The sequence below is a fragment of the Leucoraja erinacea genome, chromosome 19 (assembly GCF_028641065.1).
Source record: "Leucoraja erinacea ecotype New England chromosome 19, Leri_hhj_1, whole genome shotgun sequence".
Taxonomy (NCBI): Eukaryota; Metazoa; Chordata; class Chondrichthyes; order Rajiformes; family Rajidae; genus Leucoraja; species Leucoraja erinaceus.
In genome coordinates, this window is record NC_073395.1 from 4,354,934 (window position 1) to 4,376,623 (window position 21,690).

The 21,690-nt window shown below is 44.4% G+C and overlaps 1 protein-coding gene across 1 annotated transcript in view; it reads right to left on the reverse strand.

Moving 5' to 3' along the window:
• cacna1c (calcium channel, voltage-dependent, L type, alpha 1C subunit) overlaps window positions 1-21,690 on the reverse strand; it is a 309,696-nt gene that overhangs the window by 18,041 nt on the left and 269,965 nt on the right. Inside the window, exons 37-45 of the mRNA XM_055650124.1 lie at window positions 20,889-21,016; window positions 16,899-16,995; window positions 15,071-15,173; window positions 14,397-14,498; window positions 11,397-11,524; window positions 9,219-9,353; window positions 5,624-5,976; window positions 3,308-3,334; window positions 277-405 (exon numbers count right to left, since the gene is read on the reverse strand). Of these exons, the coding sequence (XP_055506099.1) occupies window positions 277-405; window positions 3,308-3,334; window positions 5,624-5,976; window positions 9,219-9,353; window positions 11,397-11,524; window positions 14,397-14,498; window positions 15,071-15,173; window positions 16,899-16,995; window positions 20,889-21,016 (1,202 nt within the window). The remainder of the gene's footprint in view (window positions 1-276; window positions 406-3,307; window positions 3,335-5,623; window positions 5,977-9,218; window positions 9,354-11,396; window positions 11,525-14,396; window positions 14,499-15,070; window positions 15,174-16,898; window positions 16,996-20,888; window positions 21,017-21,690) is intronic.

Below are 21,690 nucleotides of genomic sequence, written 5' to 3' on the forward strand. Positions count from 1 at the left end.
GGAGATTTGCTGTTTCATTAACTATTCATTTTCCTAAAACTTGGGGAAGCTGGGACTTTTAAACCAGGCAATGTTTTTCCAAAGAAACATGTCTCTGGTATCGGAAATTAAAGCCCACAATAACATTCGTTTTCTGAGGTAGGATTTTTACGGTAGGGCCTGGTCAATTAGAAAATTCTTAAGTTGTAAAGTTTCCATGTGCTGATGGCAACTCTGAGTTAATTCAGCAAGGTCCGTGTGTTTATGTTACTTAATTAGGTGAGAGGAAAAACTCACAATTGTGATGAAAGCATGCTCTCTTCATTGCAGCAATCAGTATCTTTATTAAAGTCTTCATCGCATGTCTCATCAGGTGACGTTTCCTCTCGTTGAATGATGGGCAAGTGGCTTTCTTCAGAGTAAGAGCTAAAAAGGAAGAAGGAGCACTGGTTCAACGCTGCTAATGTGTTAAAATGTGAGCGACAGGCCACCCATGTTGATGTTCTTGCGAAGGAACTACATATGTATTCTGGTAAACGATCATTCACTTCAACACCCAATTAGTTTCCACATTGATTCAAAATTACTGACCAGCAATGAAACCCTCCCCAAAAATGTTAGACATTTACATAAGGTAAAAAAGGATATTTTGATCACGGCAATTCCATTTTTAAATGTATTTTGTGTTTTTTTTCCCCACTTAGTGCATTTACTGTAATTGTTTCAAATTTCCACAATTTGAATTTTAAAATATATTTCCACCAATAATGGCAGGACATGTTGAGGAAAAATATCCAGTACCAGGAGAACTTCAAGTCCTAAAAACGTGTGCAATGACTACTGATACCATTAAATACAAGGTTAGAATTCTTATACTTGAGATCTCCAGGAAAGATTTCACAAAATTATAAAATTAAGAAGCAAATCAAGATTGAAGATTGAAGATTCAATTTCATGGTCACATGTACCAATTAAGGTCCAGTTAAATTTGAGTTTGAGAAATCATAATCATTTATTTCTGATTTAAAATAGCTAAATGCTGAAAATCAAATATCAAAGAGTCAGCAGCAGAATATGTCATTGCTTTCAGATGGGAAATTAACACTGGTATTGTCAATTGAGTCCTCTCACCATCATAAGCAATCATGTTGGGGAAGTCCAGAACAAGGGGTCACAGTTTAAGCATAAGGGGGAGGAAGTCTTTTAGGACCAAGATGAGAATTTTGTTTTTCACACAGAGAGTGGTGAATCTCTGGAATTCTCTGCCACAGAAGGTGGTTGAGGCCAGTTCATTGGCTATATTTAAGAGGGAGTTAGATGTGGCCCTTGTGGCTAAAGGGATCAGGAGGTATGGAGAGAAGGCAGGTACAGGATACTGACTTGGATGATCAGGCATGATCATATTGAATGGCGGTGCAGGCTCGAAGGGCCGAATGGCCTACTCCTGCACCTATTGTCTATGTTTCTATGTTTATCATATTTTGATTATGACTTGTTTTTTCGTTATTACTTCTGAATGCAGTCGTTATGAAACTTACATGTGCATTTCTGCAAGTAAAACGTTACATTTTTTTAAACAAAGTTACTTGTAGATTAATAAATTAAGGTGCCATATCAAATTTCCTTCCAGATTTGAGGTTATACTGTGGAAGATTTGCAAGTGGAGATTTACCAGTGAGCTGAGTTTTTGTATTAGGCAATTACCTGGTGGTGTTCTATAAGCTCCCGTGGGAGAGATTTCAGCAATGTCTAAAATGAGAGTGAATGGGATTCAGAGGATCGCACCAAAGATTAAGAGGTCCTCGGGAGAGATGTTCTAAGAAGCATGAAGGGAGATGCAGACCAAGCCCAGGAGACATGCATGGAATCACAGCGATACAAGAGACTTCAGATGCTGGAAATTGAAGCAAGCGACAAACTATTGGAAGACTCAGTGAGTCTCACACACGGTCTATGGAGAAATGGGAATGGTCAAAGTTTCTGGCCAAGACCCTGGATCGGCCTGAAGAGGATAGTCATGGAAGATAATTCATGCTTTGTCCATCAGTCAGATCTTAAATTAAAATGGCATGGTGGCCTAGATATGTTCACAACCTGCAAAGATTTACCAAACAATTGCTCTGTGTTGGGATAATTCACATTTTGTTTGTGGACTTGCCACTAGTAAGTTCAGCAGCTCATCAGGTCCAAGGCCTGTGCTACTGGATCAGCTTTACACAAGATACTCAGATTGTGAAGGAAATCCAGATGTGGTCCAGATGTGTTGAGGCTGCACAGAGAGTGGCTTGTGGGTGGATGAGAATCAAGGAATGGAATCCACGTCATGTTGCAGGAAGGGTTAATAAAGAGATGAGATGAAGGATGTTTGTTTGTGAGTTGTGTCAGAAGGGGAAGGTGTAGTCGGAGGATGTGATTGTGCTTGGTAGGTGAGGTTGGCGGTGATTGAGTGGTGATAGTCACGGTATGAGATCAGGTGACAGAGCATGGGACTATCTGAGGGGATTGGGAAATATGCTACCATGGAAGAGTTGTGGTTTGGGGCATGCAGGAGTAAATAATGGGGACTTGTCTGAAATGGTTTCCCACTGCTGTGAGACTCTGCTTCTGTAGTAGTGGCGTGTACTTTATAGACGATGGAAGTACTGCTCAGTCATGTATCTTGTTCAAAGAACACTGTGGACTTCATGATGCATGTGGTGAGTTGTCGATTTCAAATGTTGTTTTCTCACAGACATCGGATTGGATCGGATTGCGTTCTGCGGCACACAAGAAGGTTGGTCCTAGGTGATTACAATTCTAGCCAAAGGTAGATAAAAATGCTGGAGAAACTCAGCGGGTGAGGCAGCATCCATGGAGCGAAGGAAATAGGCGACGTTTCGGACCGAGACCCTTCTTCAGATTCAAAGGAGTCTGCATAGATTCTCAGTTCAAGAAGGAACTGCAGATGCTGGAAAATCGAAGGTAGACAAAATTGCTGGAGAAACTCAGCATAGATTCGCTCCATAGATGCTGCCTCACCCGCTGAGTTTCTCCAGCATTTTTATCTACCTTCGATTTTCCAGCATCTGCAGTTCCTTCTAAAACAATTCTAGCTAGTGTGGCTTGCTGGTATCAAAGCTTAGTAAGTTAAAAATGATCTTCAAAATTAAGTATTTCTACTTTTAATAATTATAAAATTGAAGCACCATGGAAGTTACTGCGTGAATTTCTTTGATTGTTTCAGATGTCCAGCATTCAAGGTATTATATTTTTAGATTGTTCTTATATAACTGAAGCAAGAAAAATGCCATAGAGGTTAAAACCGAAGAACAGGGAGAAGGACACGTACCGGATAAGTGTTTCATAATACCGTGTCCTATTTCACAAGAGAGCATGAAAATAGACAAGAAAAAAATGATTAATTAGATCTTAATGTACATTCATATCACAGCAAGAAGACACTGGAATAAAATTAAAAAGGCATGAAATGAAGCAGCGGGCTTCACTTTGTAGTACATTGTCTGTTATGGTGGGGGGGGGGGGGGGGGGGGGGGGGGGGGGGGGGGGGGGTTTGTTATGTTAGTGAGTACACAAGGGCCTGCCCACTTGCGGGTTTTTTTCGGTGACTTGTCGCAGCAGGTCGCCGAAATTTTTTGAAATGTTGAAAATCCAGCGGCGACCAGAAAAAGGTACGGCTCTTTGGGCGACTGCTCGCCACCAAACGGGCGTCATCTTGCGCGAGGGGCGCTGAAAAATGCCAAAATGGTGGAACTCCAGCGGCGACCAGAAAAAGGTACGGCTCTTTGTCGCCCGACTACTCACCACCAAACTGGAGTTCCACCATTTTGAAATTTTTCGGTAGATCGTGACGGGTGCCGGCAAGTCGCGGAAAAGAATCGCGTAAGTGGGACAGGCCCTTAATGCTTCCCAGGCAATAGAGAAGTCAGTGTATTGTTGCCCTGCTTATAGGAGATTTATACTGAACATCTAACGGTTACTATGATGAACATACACTACCTATACATTTCTCAAAGAGCTTGTCTACCTGTACTCCTTGAATGCATAGTAGGCAGGAGTCAAGTGGATAAGGAGTTTTTTTAGGAGAAATGCTTCATCTTTTCTGCGTTTTCATCTGTTCTCCTGTTTACTAATACATTTGCAACACATTCTAATCATGGCTTCATCTGAATGCACTAGCTCTTGCATTGGGGCTTTGTCTAGAGTAGGCCATCTACAATTGTAAGGGTGCTGTTAGAACGCACTATGGGAACTTCACTCGCCCCTCTGCAGGAACTATACATCAGGAGGTGCAACTCCAGAACCAACAAGATCATGGGAGACTCCTTCCACCCCTGCAACGGACTGTTCCAGCTGCTACGGTCAGGCAAAAGCTTCCGTTGCCATGCTGCGAGAACGGAGAGGTTGAGAAGGAGTTTCTTCCCAGAGGCCATTAGGACTGTAAACTATCTCGCCAGGGACTAACTTTACTGAACCATTCTACTGCTTTTTAAAAAAAATTGCTGTGTTTTTCCTCCCTTTTTCCTTCCGCCCACAATATTTAATATGTAAAAGAATATGTGATTCTGTTCCATTCTGTTAGTAGTTAGTTTGTTTGTTTGTTTTTTGCACAAAGTCCGCGAACATCGCCACTTTTCATTTCACTGCACATCTCGTAAGTATACGTAACGAATAAACTTGACTTGAATGCTGAAGATTACAATGGGCCAAATCAGATTCTAATGATCCTTGTGCGACACTCCTGCTTTAGTCGGCTCATGTTGTATTTGTAATGCTTTTGCTTTCTCGTAATCCTTACCTACAGGTGTACATCAACAATATTCACACAAGGAACAAAAAAAAATGTAAGTGTGATTTTTGACATTAATCATGTCATAATAAACTGTTCAGGAGTTTGCAGTCTCTCCCTGCGGGGGAATGCGACCTTTTTGTCGTATTCCCCTTCTCTGCCTCCGTCTGCGATGAGGCCTAATGGAGCTGACGACCTCGAGGCTCCAGAGGCAGAGCCCGTCAGGACTCGCCCTGAGCTCGCTCCCGTGAGGGTGGTCCGGCTCAGGGCTGGAAGAGGTTGGGACGCTCCCGTGAGGGCGGCCAGCCCGAGGGTGGAACGAGGCTCCCGTCGGAGCGGCCGAGCTCGGGGAGGTGCGGCGCTCGCAGCCCGAGGGTGGTTCGGCGCCCAAGTCGGGGCGAACCGGTGCGGGGGAGGTTCGGCGCCCAAGTCGGGGCGGCCCAGCCCGAGGCTGAAGACGGCGCAGTACTCACGTGAGGGTGGCTGGGACGGTGTTCTGGCGGTGGTGGCCTGAGTCCGGGGTTCGGCCGCGGGCCAGCGGCTGTGTCTGCAGGACTGGTGGGCGGCAGCTTCAACCACCCCGGGCCGCGGTGTTTGAGCCGCGGGACTGATTTATATCATCGCCCGGGGTGGGGGGGGTATCGCCCCAGCGCAGAGGGAGAAGAGGAGGGAAGAGACTGCAGACCTAAGACTTTTGCCTCCATCACAGTGAGGAGATGCTGGGTGGACTCACTGTGGTGGATGTTAATATGTGTTTATTGTTGTTTTATTGTATTATATGTATGACTGCTGCAATTTTGTTCAGACTTCGGTCTGAATGACGATAAAGGCTATCTATCTATCTCTCTATAAACGTACCTTTTGGGATTGATCTTCCATGCTGCGCCTTGCAAGGAAAGTGTTGAAGTTAGAGAATTGCCATGACCATCCACTGTATTGACAGTACTTTGGTAATTGGCTGGGCTTGGAAATCTGGATATTGCAGTGTTGTTTGCGTTGTTAATATTGGCGTTAGATCCCGTGGAGGAATAGCTGCTCGGAGTGAACGTTGAATCAACCAGTTTCTCGTGGGATGGCGACTCCGTTTCATCTTGCGTGGTTCCCGATTTATTGAGGTGTAAAGGACGCTGAGTGGTGAAAGTCTGTGGGAAGCTGCTTCGACCATCACTTCCGTAATAGCCAACATGGTTACCAAATAAGCCACCGGCCCTCTGCAAGGAAGACACACTCCATTGCATTAAACATGTCAACATTATGAAACGTTTCCATTATACAGTATTTCTAATTCTAAGACTATAATCTCGGCTGTCTAGTGTCATGAAATGTGAAGGAATAATCTTGCCACAAAATGAAATGGTTTGAATTTAGTTTTCCGACTCCTCCCCAAAACAATTCCTAACGAGTAGATCAAAACTTTTGACAGGACTTGGTGTACGAATAAACCCTGAATGATCCGCCATTGGGGATTTACACATTGACAGGTGTGTGCGCAGAAGTTCCAGTGGATCAACCACCATGGCTGCAAGAGCAGGTATTTTGCAGAGAATGACTCACTACCTGACACTCAAAGGCTTTTCCAAGTATGTTATGGAATACTCTCCATTTACTTGCAAGAGAACAACACTGACAACTCTCGATAAGACAAACCAGAACATAGTAGTCACCCTAAACATTCAGTTCTCAAATCCCCAACGAAGATTGGTTGTTGCTGAAGTAATGGTCGGTGGTGTGCAGTGTTTAAGAGCTGATGGGTGCTGGGGGGATGCTGTTTTTGACAGGCTCTTGTATCTTCTTTCTGATGGTAGTAGGAAAATGGCCTGGGTGTTGTGGGATTTTGATGATATTGGGTTTCCATTTTGGGGTAAGCCCTCCTATATGTCCCTTCGATAGTGGGAATGTCAACCACTCTCTGGGTTCTCCATCCATCCTGGGCATTTAGAAACATATAAACATCGAAAATAGGTGCAGGAGTAGGCCATTTGGCCCTTCGAGCCTGCACTGCCATTCAATATGATCATGGCTGATCATCCAACTCAGTATCCCATCCCTGCCTTCTCTCCATACCCCCTGACCCCTTTAGCCACAAGGGCCACATCTAACTCCCTCTTCAGATTCAGATTCAGATTCAGATTCAGATTCAATTTTAATTGTCATTGTCAGTGTACAGTACAGAGACAACGAAATGCATTTAGCATCTCCCTTGAAGAGCGACATAGCAAACGATTTGAATAAAAAATAATAAGTGTCCGGAGGGGGGGAGGGTGATTGGCAGTCCTTAAGTATATCAAAACTTTAGGGCAACACTGTGGTGCAGCAGTAGAACGTCTGCCTCTCAGCGCCAGAGACCCGGGCGCTGATTGGCAGTCACCGAGGTACGTTGTTGAGTAGAGTGACAGCCGCCGGAAAGAAGCTGTTTATCGACCTGCTGGTTCGGCAACGGAGAGACCTGTAGCGCCTCCCGGATGGTAGGAGGGTAAACAGTCCATGGTTGGGGTGAGAGCAGTCCTTGGCGATGCTGAGCGCCCTCCGCAGACAGCGCTTGCTTTGGACAGACTCAATGGAGGGGAGCGTGGAACCGGTGATGCGTTGGGCAATTTTCACCACCCACTGCAGTGCCTTCCGGTCGGAGACAGAGCAGTTGCCATACCATACTGTGATGCAGTTGGTAAGGATGCTCTCGATGGTGCAGCGGTAGAAGTTCACCAGGATCTGAGGAGACAGATGGACCTTCTTCAGGCTCCTCAGGAAGAAAGAGACGCTGATGAGCCTTCTTGATCAGAGTAGAGGTATTGTGGGTCCAAGAGAGGTCATCGGAGATGTTGACTCCCAGGAACCTGAAGCTAGAAACACGTTCCACCTCCGTCCCGTTAATGTGGATGGGGGTGTGCGTGCCACCTCTGGACTTCCTGAAGTCTCCAATGAGCTCCTTGGTCTTCTTGGAGTTAAGGGCCAGGTTGTTGTCAGCACACCATGCTGCTAAGTGCTGGACCTCCTCCCTGTAGGCCAGCTCATCGTTGTTGCTGATGAGGCCAATCACCGTTGTATCATCTGCATACTTGATGATGGTGTTAGTACCATGTACAGGTGTGCAGTCATAGGTGAAGAAGGAGTAGAGGAGGGGGCTCAGCACACAGCCCTGTGGAACGCCGGTGTTCAGGGTGAGGGTTGAAGAGGTGTGCTTGTCTAACCTCACAGACTGGGGTCTGTTGGTTAGAAAGTCCAGTATCCAGTTGCAGAGGGAGGGGTCGATGCCCAGGTTACCGAGTTTGGCGATCAGTTTTGAGGGAATAATGGTGTTGAATGCTGAGCTGTAATCGATGAACAGCATTCTTACGTAAGTGTCTCTGTTGTTGAGGTGGGAGAGGGCGGAGTGAAGTGCCGTTGAGATGGCATCCTCCGTACTCCTGTTCTTGCGGTAGGCAAACTGATAGGGATCCAGTGTGGGGGGTAGGCAGCTTTTGAGGTGTGCCAGGACCAGCCTCTCGAAGCACTTGGTGATGATGGGGGTAAGTGCAACTGGGCGGAAGTCGTTGAGGCTTGCCTTAAATATAGCCAATGAACTGTGGCCTCGACTACCTTCTGTGGCAGAGAATTCCAGAGATTCACCACTCTGTGTGTGAGTTTTTTTTTTCTCATATTGGTCCTAAAAGATTTCCCCCTTATCCTTAAACTGTGACCCCTTGTTCTGGACTTCCCCAACATCGGGAACAATCTTCCTGCATCTAGCCTGTCCAACCCCTTAAGAATTTTGTAAGTTTCTATAAGATCCCCCCTCAATCTTCTAAATTCTAGCGAGTACAAGCCGAGTCTATCCAGTCTTTCTTCATATGAAAGTCCTGACATCCCAGGAATCAGTCTGGTGAACCTTCTCTGTAGTCTCTATGGCAAGAATGTCTTTCCTCAGAATAGGAGACCAAAACTGTATGCAATACTCCAGGGGTGGTCTCACCAAGACCCTGTACAACTGCAGTAGAACCTCCCTGCTCCTATACTCAAATCCTTTTGCTATGAATTTGGGTTACCAAACGGGGCCATGATGCCACCAGTCAGTATGGTCTCTACCGTAAAACCTGTAAAGGTTTGATAGAGTATTCAGTGACATATCGAATCCCATCAATCTTCAAAGGAAGTTGCATGGATGAGCTTTCTTTGTGATTGTATCAATGTGTCATAAATATCCACGCCTAAGTCTGTGGACTTTGTCATCCTATCGATAAAGACAGATTCATGGATCCCCAGCTTTCCCTTCCCGATGTCAACAATCAGCTCATCACATTATAATGCATAAAATACTAATCAAAAGGTATATGGGATCATTTCATGAGGAAAATGAATGCAAAATAAAGTGTGGCAAAGTTATTAAAAGCACACATTCTGGTGGTGTGGGAATAAAAGTATTTTTGTTTTGTTGAATTCTCTAATATTTTTGGTCTTTATCTATTGTGAAACTAACCCTGAAAATATCATCCTCAGATGCAGCTGAAGCAGCTTCCTTCATTGCCTTTTCCAGCTCTTCTTCTGCTGTCAGGTCTCCAGATATGGCTCGCCGAATCTCCGGGCCAATGTCGTGCAAAGTACGCAGTCCCGCCTGGAAAAGAAAAAAAGAGGTCTGAAAGTTTCTTTTTGGACAGTGAAAAGATTATTTTACGTATTATTCCACATTTTAGGGGCAAATGTAGGAGGGATACCTTCATCCATAAATGCTGAGGGCAGGGCATTTTAGGCTCAAGCTTGATGGAGATCATCTTCCAAGATCTGAGGGGGGATTTACCGCTGCACCACAGAGAGCATATTAACGTATGGCATCTCTGTGTGGTATCTCAGCTGTACGGAGGCTGAGAGGGGAGCTCTTCAGCACGTCGTCCACAGAGCGCAGAGGATCATTGGGACACAGCTACCAGCCTTGGAGGGCATCTACCACACACGGTGCCTCAGGAAGGCTGTCAGCATCCATAAAGACTCATCACACCCCTGTAATGGACTGTTTGAACTACTTCCCTCCGGCAGACGTTTCAAGGCCTTCTACGCCCGAACCTCCAGACTCAGAAACAGCTTTATTCCCAGAGCTATAGCGGCTCTGAACCGGGCCTGCTGAGTGCCCCCCTCCCCCCACCCCCCCTGGACTGTCTCCCTCGGATGGCCACGGCACACAGCTTATTTATTCATTTTACTTTTCCTTTTCATTGATTGGAGCTGCATACTAAATCTCGTTGCCCTGACGTGCAATGACAATAAAATATATTATTATTATTATTATTATAGAAACGTACAAAATTCTTAAGGGGTTGGACAGGCTAGATGCAGGAAGATTATTCCCGATGTTGGGGAAGTCCAGAACAAGGGGTCACAGTTTAAGGATAAGGGGGAAATCTTTTAGGACTGAGATGAGAAAAACATTTTTCACACTAAGAGTGGTGAATCTGTGGGAGTCTCTGCCACAGAAGGTAATTGAGGCCACACAGTTCATTGGCTATATTTAAGAGGGAGTTATGTGTGGCCCGTGTGGCTAATGGGATCAGGGGGTATGGAGAGAAAGCAGGTACAGGATACTGAGATGGATGATCAGCCATGATCATATTGAATGGCGTTGCAGGCTCGAAGGGCTAAATGGCCTACTCCTGCACCTATTTTCTATGTTTCTATCTATGTTTCTATCTGCTGTCTCCTGCACTGATAGTCAGCAAATTCTAGCTGGCAGCACATGGGACAGCAATGAGTAGGAGGACCAGAACGTGTAAACATACATGTAAATCAGGCTCCAAAGAAACGCAAAGAGTTGATATTTTATACTTATATATGTAACGTGTATAATTTAATTCACAAATTTGGTTTAGTATGTTTATTTTGCGGTGGATTGTGCTTTAGCATTGTGGCCAAAAGAATGGTGTTGTCTAATGTAGAGACTGCTGTACAGTAGACATCATGGCAAAGCAATGGGCCGTCAATAAGTGATGAGAATTATTTACAGGAGACACATCGAATTACTCTGCTGTGTAACTCAAGTGACAAAAGCAAGGTAAAATGTTGGATTGTTGGGGAAAGGGGAATTGATTTCTTTACCATGATCAGATTTGAATTCATTCTCTATGTACATCCTGAGCCAAAAGATGGCTATCAAAGTCGCCAGATTCTTTATTCTTCCTCCTTCTCTTCCTTATGCCCCTGTCCCACTTAGGAAACCTGAACGGAAACCTCTGGAGACTTTGCGCCCCACCCAGGGTTTCCGTGCGGTTCCCTGAGGTTGCAGGTGGTTGCCGGAGGTTGCAGGTTGTGGAAGCAGGTAGGGAGACTGACAAAAACCTCCTGGAATCGCACGGAAACCTTTTTGCACGGGCGCAAAGTCTCCAGAGGTTTCCGTTCAGGTTTCCTAAGTGGGACAGGGGCATAGCTCCTCCCCCCCCCTCCCCCCCCCCCCCCAGCTGCATGTCTGAATGTGCATCATCCAACCCATCTTATCTGCTCAGATCATTACTGAAAGATTCTTCCAAAGCAATCTAGATAGAAGAATAATTGTGTTGTTCTATCTGGGACATATGACAATAAAACACTCTTGACACTTGACAAGACACAGTGCTTTCTATATGTAAACATAAACATAATATTTGAATGAAAGAAGATTTCTCACATGTACCTGCAAAGAGAGGGAGTTTTTCTGCACTGCTTTCCCAACAGTGCCCTGTTCTTTTCGTTTCTTGAATTTTCTGAAATAATCCTGGATTAGGAATGTGGCGTAGAACTTCCCGACAGTCACTTCGTCATCTGAAATAGGAAGATATTGTGTACTCTGCAGAATAATTTGTTCCTATTCTTGCAGCTACATGTGTAAAAATCAAATCAATAATATGTACGCTCATGTTCCTGAGTTAAGAAGCCTGTTATATTATCGAATGTTCGATTCCGATCACGGGTGCTGTCTGTACGGAGTTTGAATTTTCTCCCCGTGACCTGCGTGGGTTTTCTCCGAGATCTTCAGTTTCCTCCCACACTCCAAAAACGTACAGGTTTGTAGGTACATTGGCTTGGCAAATGTAAAAATTATCCCTGGTGTGGGTAGGACAGTGTTAATATGCGGGGATCGCTGGTCGGCGTGGGTCGAAGGGCCTGTTTCTGTGCTGTATCTCTAAACTAAACTAAAAGGAATTTTGTTTAAGAAAGAACTGCAGATGCTGGAAAAATCGAAGATGGCCAAAAGTGCTGTTGAAACTCAGCAGGTGAGGCTGAAGTCTGAAGAAGGGTCTCGACCTGAAACATCGCCTATTCCTTCGCTCCACAGATGCTGCCACACCCGCTGAGTTTCTCCGGCATTTTTCGTCTGCATTTAAAAGGAATTTGGACTTTTTTTTAAGGGCGAACATAAAAGCTCTTAAATTCTACAGAGCACGACTATGGCACGTTGAATGGTCATATCACTTGAAACAAGAGTTAGAGCAAATAGCACACAGTGAGTAGATCCCGGACTTCCATGCGCAAGAGTTGTGTTTGAGGTCCTGGAAATATCCACAAGGATTTAAGGAGGATACATTAAAAACAAAAAATATTCCTTGGTGTAGGTTCTGTGGGCAGACATTTTCCCAAACATGGATCAAAGTGGATAATTTCTATTTGTTTAAATTATACAGTCAGTATCCTTACTCTCACTTTTTCTGTTGGCTTCTAATGTAATTCTTGTAAGTTTGGGCATACAAATTCCCATGCTGGGTGACTTTGTTAGCGAGGGTGGAGAATCGACTGGACTATTGCAACTCACTTCTCCTTGGCATCAGCTCCACCTACATCAACCGACTCCAACTGGTCCAGAACGCAGCCGCCCAACTCATCACCCACACCAAATCCTGGCATCACATCACTCCAGTCCTCAAACAACGTCACTGGCTTCCCATCTCCCACCGGATCAACTACAAAATCCTGATCCTCACCTACAAAGCCCTCCACCATCTGGCCCCCCCATATCTCACTGACCTCCTCTCCCCCTACCAACCCTCACGGTCCCTCAGATCCACATCAGCCGGTCTCCTCTCCATCCCCAAGTCCAACCTCCGCAGTTTTGGGGACAGAGCCTTCTCCAGGGCAGCTCCCAGGCTCTGGAACTCCCTCCCCCAACTGATCCGCAATTCCGTGGCCCTCACCATCTTCCAGTCCCACCTCAAGACCCATCTCTTCACCTCTGCCTATCCTTAGCCCCACGTCCCCCTCCCTTTTCATCTGTGCATTAATTGCCTCATATTGTGTTTTGTATTGAATTCTGTCTTTACTTTGTGTACTAGTCATGTCTCTACTATTTATTTCTTTCCCCTTACATGTTTTTCCTCTACCTGCTACATTTTTGTAAGGTGTCCTTGAGACTCTTGAAAGGTGCCCATAAATAATATTTATTATTATTATTATTATTATTATTAATCCAGCTCCAGAGAAACCAAGTAGTTGGCTGATTTTGTTTTTTGCTTTTGAAAAATTTAGAGGTGGTTGGTTTGAGTTTTTAACTCGTATCCCTGATGAGCAAAGCTTTCCAATATTGGGAGATAAAATTCCCAGTCTATTTCCAAACTGGAGAATGAAAGAACATTGCATCTGGCATCCAACATGGAATCAAAATCCTCACTTGATTTACTAAAAATTTTTTTTTTGTTCTTGAAACTTGGCTTACAAAGCGCCATTGTGTTAGCATAAGTTAGCAACACCACCATTAAGAAACATCAATAATATTGTGACTATTCCTTGAAGTTTTGCGGCTACCACCATGGTGTTACCTTATTTTAATGCCCCATTTAGACAATAGACAATCGGTGCTGGAGTGGGCCATTCAGCCCTTCGAGCCAGCACCGCCATTCAATGTGATCATGGCTGATCATCCCCATGCCTGTCCAGTTACTTGCCAAAGAACAAACAACCTGGTGGGTGAACAGATGCTGTTCAACAGTGAGTTGATTAGCATCTATAGGGGAATGGGGTGGTCAAATGTTAAAAATCCCCTTCCTCTCTCTCTCTCCTTCCAATCTTCCCCTGGTCATCCTAATTTTGATCCCTTCCCCATATACCTCCCTCCAGCCCCTTATTACCTATTTTCCATGCCCCATCCCCTCCACCTGATTCCATCCATCTACTACCCAAAACACAACCTATCCGCTCCCCCCCCCCACCTGGTTCTGCTATTATCTGTTCTTCACCTATCCCTTAATGGTTCTTATCCCATCCCTTACTGGGTGTCATCTTCCTTCCCAGCATCGCTAGTGTTTGTGTTCAGCTTAATCCACACCTAGTTGGCTCAGCCTTCACCCACCCCTCCCCCCAACCTGCCATTTTTTCTCTCTACCTTCATCTATCTTCCTCTCAACTCCACTCCTCCTCTTCCCCAACCGAGCTCAATCTGCCCGTCATCCTTCACCCCTCCTTGCTCACAAACCACCTACTGTCCACCTTCCCTCTCCATTCTGACCGGATGCAGCAGGGTTTCGGTCAAAATGTCGACGCTTCCGTTGCCACCACACATTGCTGCTTGACCGTGGGTCTACTAGCAATTTGTTTGTTGCTCTAGGTTCCAGCAGCTGCAGTCCATCGTGTCTCCATTTGCATATTATCACAGGGGAATGAATGGCTTTCATTTCTTAAAATTCTGTATTTGCAAGATGCTCACCTCCTGCAGGAGGAACAACTTGATCCAGCAACTTCATACTTGTCCGCTTCCAGATTTTCTTGACAATTGCTCGAAGTTCCTCATTTGCTTGTTCCAAATTCCCTGTTCATACAGTACAATCCATTTATCAGTAGCTATATTTAAATAAGTCTTGATTTACAGTCAGGCACTAAAGGGCCTGTCCCACTTACGCAACTTTTTCGGCGACTGCCAGCACCTGTCGTAGGTCGTTGCAGGTCGCTGAAAATTTTCAACATGTTAAAAATCCAGCGGCAACCAGAAAGACGCTACGACTCTTTGGGCGACTGAGGAGACGACTCACGACCGTACAGGCGACATGTCGCGGGGTGAAGCCCGTATGGTCGTGAGTAGTCGCCCAAAGAGTCGTACCTTGTTCTGGTCGCCGCTGGATTTTCGATGACCTGCTGCGATTATAACGGGTGCCGGCAGTCGCCGAAAAAAATCGCGTAAGTGGGACAGACCCGTCACTCTCTGCCCCAAACTATTCCCTCATCTTACACGCAGTAGATTTTATTTTGCTATATTTACAAAATACCACTTTTAGTGACAAATAGCTGAAAATGTGGATTACTATTATTACACCAACAGATCAATATCAGTTGCCACAGCTTTGCCACAAGTAAAACTTGATAAGTGACTGTAAAGTGTTATACCTTCACTTTTGATTCTTAAAGCAGTGCGAACCAAAGCAAAGAGGGTTGCATTGAACATAACTGTACCATCGCTGTTTAAAGGCATATTCATGGATACCAAACGCTGTAAGAAATAACGGGGAAAAAAAAGCTTATTTCACAGCAATAAAGAAAAATGCCAGATTTAAAATCAATGATCACATGTCCGAGACGCCACATCTTGAAAATATTAGACTTGTCTTGGCAGAAAAAACAGATTATTTTTCGAAGACATGGACACCATTCATTGATTTATTACAAGGATAGTATGGTACGACACAACTTTGGATTTAAATCTAATTACGGGTTGGGTGAGGTGGGTGGGGAGGGATGTGAGGTATATCACCACTTTTTTCTTTCTTTCTCTTTTTGTCCTTTTATTTTTTTTATTTTTTATTTTCCTCTCTTCTTTCTTTCATTTATTCACTCTTTAGCTACACTGGCAGTCTAGGGGTTCTATCTTTGCACATCTCACTTTTTCTCCTTGCTTTTTCTCCTTTCTTGTTTTCCAATTATAGCTAAAAGTTAAAATTGAAACTGCACAATAACTGCATTATTTCATATGCCGTTGGTTCTATTTTTGTACATTTGCTTCTAATAAATATATATATTTTTTTAAATCAATTATCAAAATCCAAGTTTAATAATTACATAGAGACTCAATAAACCATTGTTTGAAATTAGAATTAGACATATATATTTCTGCATGATCATCTCAAACTTGTATTCACTAAGGGCCTCAATGCAGAAGAGTATTCACATCAACATGCAAAATACAAATACACCATGGGTGAACATCTGGGAAGATGGGAGGGGAGGCTGGCTGGACTATGGTGCCTTCCTCACCTTGCTGCCACTGTGTTATGTTGTGTCGTGGACTTTCTGTGTTTGTGCTTTTTTTTAAATTCTATTTTATTTTTAATATGTTTTATTATTTATTATTTATTTATTTTTATGATACTGACTGTAAAGGGAAATTCATTTCGTTGCCTCTAATTGAGACAATGACAATAAATTTGAATACAATACAATACAACAGTGGTTTTATTCATGGATTAATAATCTGGAGGCATGCAACAGAAATACAAAGAACACATTCAAATATCACTATCTGGCAGATTTGAGAATCAGAATTGCAGAAAAATCTGTAAATATTGATAATTTAGAAAATTAAATTTTGTGATATTGCATGTGGAAAACCTCAGATATTACTTATGTGGAGTATGCTTAGGAGAGGAAATGTGATATTAGGACAATAGTTCCCCAATTTACCCAAAAGTTGGAATTTTCTTAAGGGCCTGTCCCACGAGCATGCGACCTGCATGCGGCAAGCGCGACCAAACCGGAAGCGGGGGCCGCGTGGAGGTCAAGTGAGTGACGTGAAGTTCGAGTAAAGTCCGCGGGAAGTTCGTGCGTGACGTACGGCGTCGAGGCGGTGCGTATGGCGTTGAGGCAGCTGCGGGCCGGCAGGCCGTTGCCGGGCGGAATTTTTGAACACGTTCAGTTTTTCGGAGACCCGCGCAATGTCGGGACCAGCTCCGCACAACTCCATACGTCTCCGACGTGGGACCGGCCCCACGAGGCCATATGGCTCAAGTGACCACGTTAGGTCGCGCTTGCCACATGGAGCCGCATGCTCGTGGGACCGGCCCTTTAGTGGATATATTATTAAATAATTGTCACCTTTCCAATTGCTTAACTTATCGAGGCCAGGTAAAGTCTCTGTTTATAGTTGTAACAATATTGGGTAAAACCGCTTGCATTGGGTCAAAGCTTGGGAAATGTATCAGCATAGTAAACCAAGTCTTACTTTGCAGGCCACTCGATGTGGACAGAGCTTTCCAAATCCTAAAGGTGGTTGTATCCGTCTCAGGAGAGTAACTACATCCAAGTGTTTGATGCGACCCCTGCAAAAATAAAGTCAAGAACAAACTGAAAAATATTAATCATATTGCGCATTTGTGAGCACAATGTTCACATATCTGTTTGTCACTTCCTTTTCCTCAAACTGATTCTTCTCACACCGCCTATTGACAAGCGGATGAGTGAGGTAGCAGATATCCCACTTCCAGCAGTCTGCATGCAGCTCTGTTAGTGCTGGTGGTGGGCAAGAGAGGTACAGAACCATCCTCCCTCAGTTTTTACTTTCATCAAATGAGAAAGTGCCTGACTCCATTCAGCATCCACCATAGAAACATAGAAAAATAGGTGCAGGAGTAGGACATTCGGCCTTTCGACCCAGCACCGCCATTCAATATGATCATGGCTGATCATCTAAAATCAGTACCCCGTTCCTGCTTTTTCCCCATATCCCTTGCTAAATCTAACGCTCTCTTGAAAACATCCAGTAAATTGGCCTCCATGACCTTCTGTGGCAGAGAATTCCACAGATTCACAACTCTTTGGGTGAAGAAGACTTTCCTCATCTCAGTCCTAATAGTCTTAAACTGTGATCCCTGGTTCTGGACTCCTCCAACATCAGAAACATTTTTCGTGCATCTAGCCTGTCCAATCCTTTAAGAATTTTATATGTTTCTATAAGATACCCTCTCATCCTTCTAGCCATGATCACATTGAATGGCGGTGCTGGCTCGAAGGGCCGAATGGCTCAGTCCTGCACCAATTGTCTATTGTCTAAATCACAGTCATATATCAGTCCCGCCATCCCGGGAATTAACCTGGTGAACCCCAATAGCAATAATGTCCTTTCTCAAATTAGGAGACCAAAATTGCACACAATACTCCAGGTGCGGTCTAACCAAAGCCCTGTATAACTGCAGTAGGACTCCTTGCTCGTAAACTCAAATCCTCCTGCACTGAAGGCCAACAGCTAGGGCAGTTTCTATGGAACATCGCAATGAACTACTGCGTGCTTCCAGATAGTATGTGAGCTACATCCTCCATTGGGCAACGGAAGTGCCACACAAGTAAAGGAAGTTCATGATCTTTATTCAAAGCCCAGACTTATGTAGTAATTAGAAATACATCAGCAAAGAATTGTGCAGGAATTTCTACTGTTATGCTATGTTAGCATTCATAGCAAAAGGATTTGAGTATAGGAGCAGGGAGGTTCTACTGCAGTTGTACAGGGTCTTGGTGAGACCACACCTGGAGTATTGCGTACAGTTTTGGTCTCCTAATCTGAGGAAAGACATTCTTGCCATAGAGGGAGTACAGAGAAGGTTCACCAGACTGATTCCTGGGATGTCAGGACTTTCATATGAAGAAAGACTGGATAGACTCGGTTTGTACTCGCTAGAATTTAGAAGATTGCGGGGGGGATCTTATAGAAACTTACAAAATTCTTAAGGGGTTGGACAGGCTAGATGCAGGAAGATTGTTCCCAATGTTGGGGAAGTCCAGAACAAAGGGTCACAGTTTAAGGATAAGGGGGAAATCTTTTAGGACCGAGATGAGGAAAACATTTTTCACACAGAGAGTGGTGAATTTCTGGAATTCTCTGCCACAGAAGGTCGTTGAGGCCAGTTCATTGGCTATATTTAAGAGGGAGTTAGATGTGGCCCTTGTGGCTAAAGGGATCAGGGGGTATGGAGAGAAGGCAGGTACAGGATTAGATTAGATTAGATTAGACTTTATTAATCCCCTTATTCAGGGGAAATTCAGATGTCCTTGCAGCACACTAATAAAAATACAACATAGCATTCAAGAAGGAATTCAACACCAAAACATCCCCCCACAGTGGAAACCACTGTGGGGGAAGGCACAAAGTCCAGGATACTGAGTTGGATGATCAGACATGATCATATTGAATGGCGGTGCAGGCTCGAAGGGCCGAATGGCCTACTCCTGCACCTATTTTCTATGTTTCTATGTTTAATTTTCCATCTGGTGATATTGAAGGCTTAGGTTCAAATGAAGTGATAATATTGACGAAAATAAAAAATTTGAAGCTCTTTTCATCTATTCTAACCATAAAATAAACGTTAAAATTGCATTTTATCACCAGTCAAGTGAGATTTCCCTGATGTTGGAGGTGTTTTGGAAGCAGTGAAGGGCAGTGAAGGGATCGGTCTGCAACATTAAAACAAACCCCCTATTTGTTGAAGCTAAATATCACACAGAACTTTCTCAATTTTAATTTGAAATCTTTTTTTTACTCACTGCATCCAACCATTACTTCATCGTCATACATAAGTAGGAAGAGTCAATCAACATGATTTTATGATTGAGAAATGTATTAGAATTCTTTGCAAATGTGATCGTCCCACTTAGGAAACCTGAACGGAAACCTCTGGAGACTTTGCGCCCCACCCAAGGTAAGACTTTCCACTACCTGCAACCTCCGGCAACCACCTACAACTAGCATCGCAACCGGCTTCCACTAAAAAATTACCGATTTTTAAAACGGCAACCTGTTTTTAGTCGCGGCCGGTTTGGAATTTTTTAAAATAATTGGTGGAACATAGAAGAAGCGGATACCACTTTCGACCATTAGGGAGACTGACAAAAACCTCCGGGAACCGCACGGAAACCTTGGGTGGGGCGCAAAGTCTCCGCAGGTTTCCGTTCAGGTTTCTTAAGTGGTGCAGGGGCATTACGTGGATTCAGGATAATTAAGGACAGGGGTCAAGGAAAGAGCGTTCACGTCGATCGCGGCCCTGTTTCCACCAATACTTCCACCACCAAGCACAAGACGCGACAAGACAGACACCATTGTGTGCAGACGCCGAGAAATGCGTTCAGCTCCGGCTGAACAACTTCTAATCTCGTGTGTGGACTCGATAAGAAGAAGAACTAAGGACACAATGAAAAAGAATAGGAATGAGGAAGCGCAGATGCTGGTTTATTAAAATAGACAAGTTTTGAAGTAACTCAGCTGGTCACCGACGCCTGTATGGGGGTGAGTAGTCACCCAAAGAGGCGTACCTTGTTCTGGTCGCCACTGAATTTTCAACATGTGACTATGGTGGGTGCTGGCAAGTCGCCGAAAAAAGTTGCGTAAGTGGGGCAGGCCCATAACATAGAAACATAGAAACATAGAAATTAAGAGCAGGAGTAGGCCATTCGGCCCTTCGAGCCTGCACCGCCATTCAATATGATCATGGCTGATCATCCAACTCAGTATCCCGTACCTGCCTTCTCTCCATACCCTCTGATCCCCTTAGCCACAAGGGCCACATCTAACTCCCTCTTAAATATAGCCAATGAACTGGCCTCGACTACCCTCTGCGGCAGAGAGTTCCAGAGATTCACCACTCTCTGTGTGAAAAAAGTTCTTCTCATCTCGGTTTTAAAGGATTTCCCCCTTATCCTTAAGCTGTGACCCCTTGTCCTGGACTTCCCCAACATCGGGAGCAATGTTCCTGCATCTAGCCTGTCCAACCCCTTAAGAATTTTGTAAGTTTCTATAAGATCCCCTCTCAATCTCCTAAATTCTAGAGAGTATAAACCAAGTCTATCCAGTCTTTCTTCATAAGACAGTCCTGACATCCCAGGAATCAGTCTGGTGAACCTTCTCTGCACTCCCTCTATGGCAATAATGTCCTTTCCTCAGATTTGGAGACCAAAACTGTACGCAATACTCCAGGTGTGGTCTCACCAAGACCCTGTACAACTGCAGTAGAACCTCCCTGCTCCTATACTCAAATCCTTTTGCTATGAAAGCTAACATACCATTCACTTTCTTCACTGCCTGCTGCACCTGCATGCCTACTTTCAATGACTGGTGTACCTTGACACCCAGGTCTCGCTGCATCTCCCCTTTTCCTAGTCGGCCACCACTAAACTGCACATCTGCAATGATGATTTCAAGATCAGATATCCAGGCAGCAGCACTTACTTGGCCTCAGGGTCATATTCAGCCCAAATTCTCTTAAATTCGTCCAGATGATGAGGACCAAGGATGGACCAATCACGTGTTAAATAGTCAAAATTATCCATGATTACAGCCACAAAGAGGTTAATGATCTGAAAAAAAAAGTACAAATTTTGGATAGTCACAATATCCAAGTCAACTTTATTTGTCTCATCCACATACAAGATGTGCAGTGAAATGAAAGTGGCAAAGCCTGCGGATTGTGCTAAACTAAAGAACAGAATCAGTATTTACATAATAGAAAAAAACCCCAGCACTTTTAAAAAGCCACAACACAACAGTAATAGCCCTGTCCCACAGTACGAGTTCATTCCAAGAGCTCTCACGAGTTAAAAAACAAAATCAAACTCGTGGTATGCATTAGAATGAGCGTAGCGGGTACATCGGAGCTCGGGGACGGCTCTTAGCGCTAACGGCAGGAACTCGGGAAGACTCGCTAACGGCAGGTGAGCACGGGAAGACTTGTGAAGATTTTTCAACATGTTGAAAAATGTCCACGAGAGCCCCGAGTACCGACGAGTGGCCGTTACCGTAAATCTCCGAGTTCCAATCATGGCAAACTCGGGAGAACTCTTGGAATGAACTCTCCCAAATTTAGGTGGTATATACGAGTACAAACACAACAACAGAGAGAACAATAGACGCATTTCCGTCTTTGTGAGTCATTGGATTACCTGAAGGGCTTGTCTCTGACAACGGCCCCTAATTTCGTGCTGCACCGTTCCAAACTTTCATGAAGCTAAATGGTATCAAGCATACCTTTGTG